Source organism: Miniopterus schreibersii, assembly GCF_964146895.1.
Source record: "Miniopterus schreibersii genome assembly, chromosome: 1".
NCBI classification, from domain to species: Eukaryota; Metazoa; Chordata; class Mammalia; order Chiroptera; family Miniopteridae; genus Miniopterus; species Miniopterus schreibersii.
In genome coordinates this window covers 66,734,519-66,740,518 of record NC_138101.1, presented here as the reverse complement: position 1 = coordinate 66,740,518, position 6,000 = coordinate 66,734,519, and the positions used below count along the sequence as shown (strand labels likewise).

General features: G+C 46.0%; 1 protein-coding gene across 1 annotated transcript in view; it reads right to left on the bottom strand.

Moving 5' to 3' along the window:
- Positions 1–735: 735 nt before the first annotated feature.
- HADH (hydroxyacyl-CoA dehydrogenase) overlaps positions 736–6,000 on the bottom strand; it is a 45,703-nt gene continuing 40,438 nt past the window's right edge. The window contains exons 7-8 of the mRNA XM_081151237.1: positions 2,427–2,543; positions 736–1,476 (exon numbers count right to left, since the gene is read on the bottom strand). Coding sequence (XP_081007363.1) covers positions 1,358–1,476; positions 2,427–2,543 — 236 coding nt within the window. The 3' untranslated portion in view covers positions 736–1,357. The remainder of the gene's footprint in view (positions 1,477–2,426; positions 2,544–6,000) is intronic.

Genomic DNA, 6,000 nt, shown 5'->3' with positions numbered 1-6,000 from the left:
TTCCTCTTCTTCGTTAGGAAACGTTTTATAAGAATAACCTAAGTTTCCTAAACCAGCTTCGATGTGGGGCAGAAATGTATGCACATATTTATGTTCCTATTATGCTATAGTTAGATTCAAGAAAGAAAATTAATAAGCCCCTTTGTCAGTCATGAAATGGAGAGGGGGCAATCTCTCAACCATTAGACTTATGCCCCAGGGCACCAAATAAGGATGCCCATTTTGGGGAGAGCCGTTTGAAAGTCTGGATTTAAAATTTCCAAATGTGCTAGTTTGTATTTAATTTTATCATCAAAATCTAGTTCTAATCCTGGCTCTGCTACAAAATTTCTGGTGACCCTGGGCACATAACTCGGGGTCTTTGTTAATGAGGTCACTGGCCCCCAGGGTTTCTGATGTCTTTACAGCTTCCAAATTCTATCTTGGAAGACACTTTCTCAAGACAATGATTAAAAGAAGTTTATGTTACATTATTTCTCTTTGTTGGCAAAGAAACAGATGTTCCTTAAAAATTGTTTTCTGTGCCCTTGGTATGGCTTTACTGGCAGGAAACCTGGAGAGACAGCTACAGGCAGGTCCCATAAGCACCTCCTGCCACTGCCCCCCCTCACCACCTCCACTGTAAAAACATCACAGACCAAAGAAGATGGGGCACAGCTCTCCCCTAAATCACCAACCTTTACTTTATAACCATTTAAGCATATTATCATTTTAAATTATACATGTTCATTTCAATTCAAATTCTCACAGATTAGATTGAATTTTATTAGTCAATTTATAGGCAGTTTGCAGTAATGATTTCTCATGAAAAAGACAGAGGGAGACCAGTCATTCGGATTTCGGACGTGAAGGAAACCTCCTCCTGCAGAACAAGCACGTGGGACGTTCCCACCAGCCCAGCAGCGGTGTGCAGATGATGAGTTGAATAGAGACATGACACTATGATGCGCCCAGGAATGGAGGGTGAGATGCCACCGAGGAGTCAACGCTCGTGACCTCCCGTGTGGCAGCGAGGAGCCCACACGCTCTAGGAGGAAGCGCTCTCCCGCTACAAGTGAATGAATCCAGGCATTGCATTATGGAAGTGACAAGGTTCAAAGAAAATGCTTGCTCCAAGGCACCAAGGGTGTAAAGCTTCTTAGAAAATACACAGAAATGAACAGACTAAAAAAGGGAGTTGGTTCTCAATGCAGAACTCGGCTACATGTAAATAACTACTTCCGAAAGATTACAATCAGAACGGTATCGGAGAGACTGCTGGGAGGGAGCGCGTCTGGCCCAGGAGCCTTCCCGCGGGCACTTGGGGCAGCTGCTGGTGGGAGCTCACAGGGCTCTTCAGAGCCGGAGAACCTGCACGTCACTTGTATTTGTAATAGCCTTCTCCAGTCTTCTTGCCCAGCTTGTTCTCCGCTACCATCTTGTTCACAGACGGGCTGGGCTGAAACAGGGGGTTCTGAGCATCCATCTCATGCCACCCTATTGAGAGGAGGGGAACAGGCTCAGGATGAAGTGCTGGGTTTATTTTTACATCTCGGCATTCCCAGGGCAAGTCTAGAGGCAGAGCCTGAGGGGAAGCGTCCCACTTTGCCGTGGGGGAGCCCCTTGGGCGTGGTGCCCTGCAGGACAACAAGGCGGAGGCAGAGGCAGGCTGAGCTGGTGCAGCCCGAGGCCCAAAGGAGGTGTGCTGCCTGCCTCCCCACCCCACCCCCGCTGCTGAGGCCTGGCTCCTGTTTATCCAAACCCTTCCTGAAACCAATGGTTCACCTGCAGTTGGACCCCTCACTGGCACAGCCAACCTTCAGAACACGTCAAACATCTGAATTCGCTGACACTGGTATCTTAATCCTCTTTAAATGGCAAAGTTCATGCTTCAAGTAGAACCTTCCTCATTCCTCCCAAACACGTAAGTATTCTTTGTGAACTTGGCAGTGTAAGCTACTCAACCTCAGTAGTCCCATCTGAATAATTATTTTCACAGTCTCAGAGCCTCTACAGTAAAATGGGCACATTTTAAAAACAGTTGTGTATCTTGATTGCAGAGCAGTCATACAAATCAGAATGTGTGCGAGGAGGGCACCAGGCACCAATGTCTCTGCTGTGGTTGTGTAAAATGGAACTGCTAGGCAATACTGGGAAAGGGGGCAAACAGGACCTGTCTGTTTTATATTTGAAACTTCCTGTGAATCTATAATTACTTCAAAGTGAAAAGTTAAAAATAAAAAAGGGGCCCTGACTAGTGAGGAGATACTAGGCAGCCACATTTTTCCTTTTCCTACCATCTATTAGCTTGAATCTTTAAGCTAGTGAGGGCAGGACTTTGGAAAGTCTAAGACCCCTTAGATTTCTGTTTTAAACAGCAGTGCAAGTCACAGCTGAGAGACGACCTCGACTCCATTAAGAAAGAAACAGAGAATCCCAAGTCCTACCGTCCATGATGAACTTCGTCGTGTCCAGCCCAACGTAATCGAGGAGCTCAAATGGGCCCATGGGGTACCCAGCTCCCAACTTCATAGCAGTGTCGATGTCTTCCTTGGATGCATCACCTAGGGAGAGAGGGCAGCCCCGAGTTACTACCATCTTCCCCCCAGTTCTCCTTGCCAGGCCCTTAGTTCCAGGATTACTAGTTTCCCATCCTTGCACATTCAAAATGTATCGGGAGTCAGGATTTCTGTTTTGAGTAAGATTTTGTCCCAGAGGTACATGCCAAGCAGGTCCCAAGACTTTCAAAGCTACTGCACCACGCTGTTCTATCGGAAATTCTGCCCATGGACAGAGAAAGTCCCCGTGGCCTGGAAACATTACATACTTTCTAACAGGTTGGAATTTTCTAACTCTGGAATAATTCACTAAAATGACATTTAAAGCTGGAGTAGATATTTAATTGATAAATGGACTTTTGAAAAAAGAACTAAGCTTTATGTTTTTGTATTTATTGTACATATATTTTTCTTTTCCAGCTCTCTTGGTTTTACAAGTAATGAGTATTCCTCTAGAAATCACATTCACATAAACCCTTTAGTCAAGATAATACCGAAGAAAGACCCAAACCTGATTGAGAACTGCCATGAAAGTTTGAAAATGTGTTGAGAAGACCAAGACAAGGGCCAATATGCTCCTTCCTTGGAATCTCATCCTTAACATACTGTTCTTGGACCTCAGGTGGTCTTTACAGAGAACAGCCTGTCCCCAATTCCCCAAAATCGGGAACAGGAAGAGTCTCCAGTAAGGGGCTATCTAGAATTTTGTTCCAAAGCATAAAGAGTCAATTAGACTAAAATGTTAAAATACTCAGAAGATTTCATACCTAAATCTTTCAGATTTTGGGGCATGAGAAACAGGAACTACATAACATCTATAAAGATGACTTTAAAAAGCATATTAAGTACTGAAATAATGCCAGAGGATTTCAAGGCAGTCCTAGGTGATTAAAATACCAGCCAATTAATTAATAAGAGTGACATTATCAGTATTCCATTCATTAGTCAACCAGAGGATTCTGAGAATCATGGTTTGAATTTCAGGTCATAAGAAAGCAAAGAGAGCAAAAATGAGCATATACATTAGCCTTATCGAGTGTCCTCATTCATTCATTCAACTTGCATTCATATCTGTTATGTACCAGGCACCCAGACTTAGAACGAGACGAAGGAAAACAAACGAGCACTCAAGTATGAGTACTCATAATGGGAAAACTCAAATGTGTAAACCAAAAATTTCACCATAACAAGTGCTAAGATTCACGCAGCAGTGTGGGCAAAGATGGAGAGGTTTACTCACACTACCATGATTTCACCAAAACACCACCAAGCCCAGGTCCTAAATCCTGAACAGAATCCCAAGGGAAAGGCAGGCAGGGAAAGGCATTCCAGGCAGCAGGAACAGCATGTGTAAAGGGAGGAATGAGAAAAAACATGGCAGCTAAAAGGTAGATTCTGCTCAGAGAATTTCATTAAACCCTGAGGCTTCTAAGTGTCAGAGCCGGAATGCTGGGATGACAGCCTAGCACATTCCTCTGGCTCAGCACCTGCTGTTCCCTGTGTTTAGTGCCCAACGCCCTCTGACATCTGACATCTGCAGGCCTCTGCTCAGAGCACCATCTCTCTCCATGCATATAAACTAGTAACTGTCAGGACTCTAGGCTAGGAGTCCTGCCGTCCTCTTGCTTTATCTTCTCAGAGATTACTGGTCACAACCTAACATGTTATCCATTGGTTATTTACTAGGGGCTATCTCCTCTCATTAGAATATAGGCTCCCTGGGGACAGAAATCGCATAGCATAATGGTTCCAACTTACCTTAAGCCATTTAATCAAATCTATATTCAAGGACAGGCAATGAACCCTACAGGCAAAACTTTAATTCCAGATTCAGAGACTCACTTGACTACTTCAAAAAATAATATGAAGACAGCATATCATAGAAAAAAAACACTAAACAATTTTACAGCACAGCTCTGAAAATTCTATTCTGATAATACAGAGCCAGAGAGGCAAGAAGAGACAGAGAAATAAAACACACACAGACTGGTGTGCCCTGTGGGAGGTAAAGTGGTGGTGTGTTTTAGACCAGTAATTCCTAACCTTCCTTATAAAAAAGCACTTCACTGAGAATCTGACACCCTCTCCAAAGAAAATGTACATACATGTAAAATTTTCCATCAGCCTTAGGAGGTTTTTGGGACCCTCCTCCCCAGTTAAGAGCCCTTAACTCTAGACAACAAGGAAAAGCTTCCTCAGAGACCTCCCAGATCTTCTGCAGCTTGGGAACCTGGGACCTGCCCAAACAGGGCTCTTTTGCTGGCTCATCAGCACCACCTATCAGTCACTCTTGGCATTAACAACAATCAGGGTCACAGCAGGTGCCATTCCTTTTACTCAGCAACAGAGTGCCAGCACTTTGCGGGGTATGAAGATGAAGACCTGGATACCATCACAGCAAAGAGTACAGAAGAAGAAAGACACCTGCTATGCCACAGGAAAAGGGGGCAACTGTCCCATGGGAGAGCCAGAGTGTAAAGACACTATAACAGCACAGGTCAGGCGCAGCCTGCAGCACTGACGACCCTGGGCAGGGCCTGTAGGGAAGGTGGGGCAAGGGACATGGAGATGAAGGCGGGGCAAGGAGTGAGGATAAAGGCCCTCTGACAAGTGCGCTGTCCTTGGTGACGACAGACCACTGTTCTGAGCAGATCACATGATTGGGGGCAGGCTCATGGCGCTCCCAGGATGTCACCTGTGGCCCTATCACAACGTGACCTGTCAGAGTGGCACCTGATGGGGTCACCAGCCTGTTCAAAGGTATGGAGAGGGAGGTCTGACCCACAGGGATGAGGGTGACTGGCTCCGCCAATCAGGCCTTAACTATAGTGTGGAATGAATGAGCAAGAGAAAGAGTGAGGGCGGAAGCTGAAGGACACTGAGATGGCCCGAGGCTCAGAGAGCAGAGGAGAGGGGCAGTGGAGTGCCTAGAGACACCATGGGGAGTTAGTTGGTGGAAGTACTGGTGGCAGCCTGCGGTCTTCTGCAAGCTGTTCAGCTGCCCAGGAGGCCTGAGTGGATGATGACTGAGGTGACCCCCTGCAGTAATGCCCCACCCACCCTCCTACCAAGCCTCCATCACCCAAAGCAGCACTGTGCCAGCCCGTCTGCATGGAGCACGCACACCACAGGTCTATCAGCAGTGTTTGCGATGGACAGAATGATTGTGTTCCCCAAATTCCTATGCTAAAACCCTACCCCACAATGCAATGACACAAAAAGGTGGATGGAGCCTTTGGAAGTGATCAGGATTAGATGAGGTCTTGAGGATGGAGCCCCCATGAATGGGATTAGAGCCCTTCTAAGAGCCTGTTTCCTCTCTCTGCAATATCTGCATGACGACACAGCGAGAAGTCAGCAGTCTACAACTGGACCCTCACCAGAATCCAACTGTGCTGTCACCCTGATCTCAGACTTCCAGCCTCCAGAACTGTGAGAAATAGACTGGTTATTTACAGGCCAC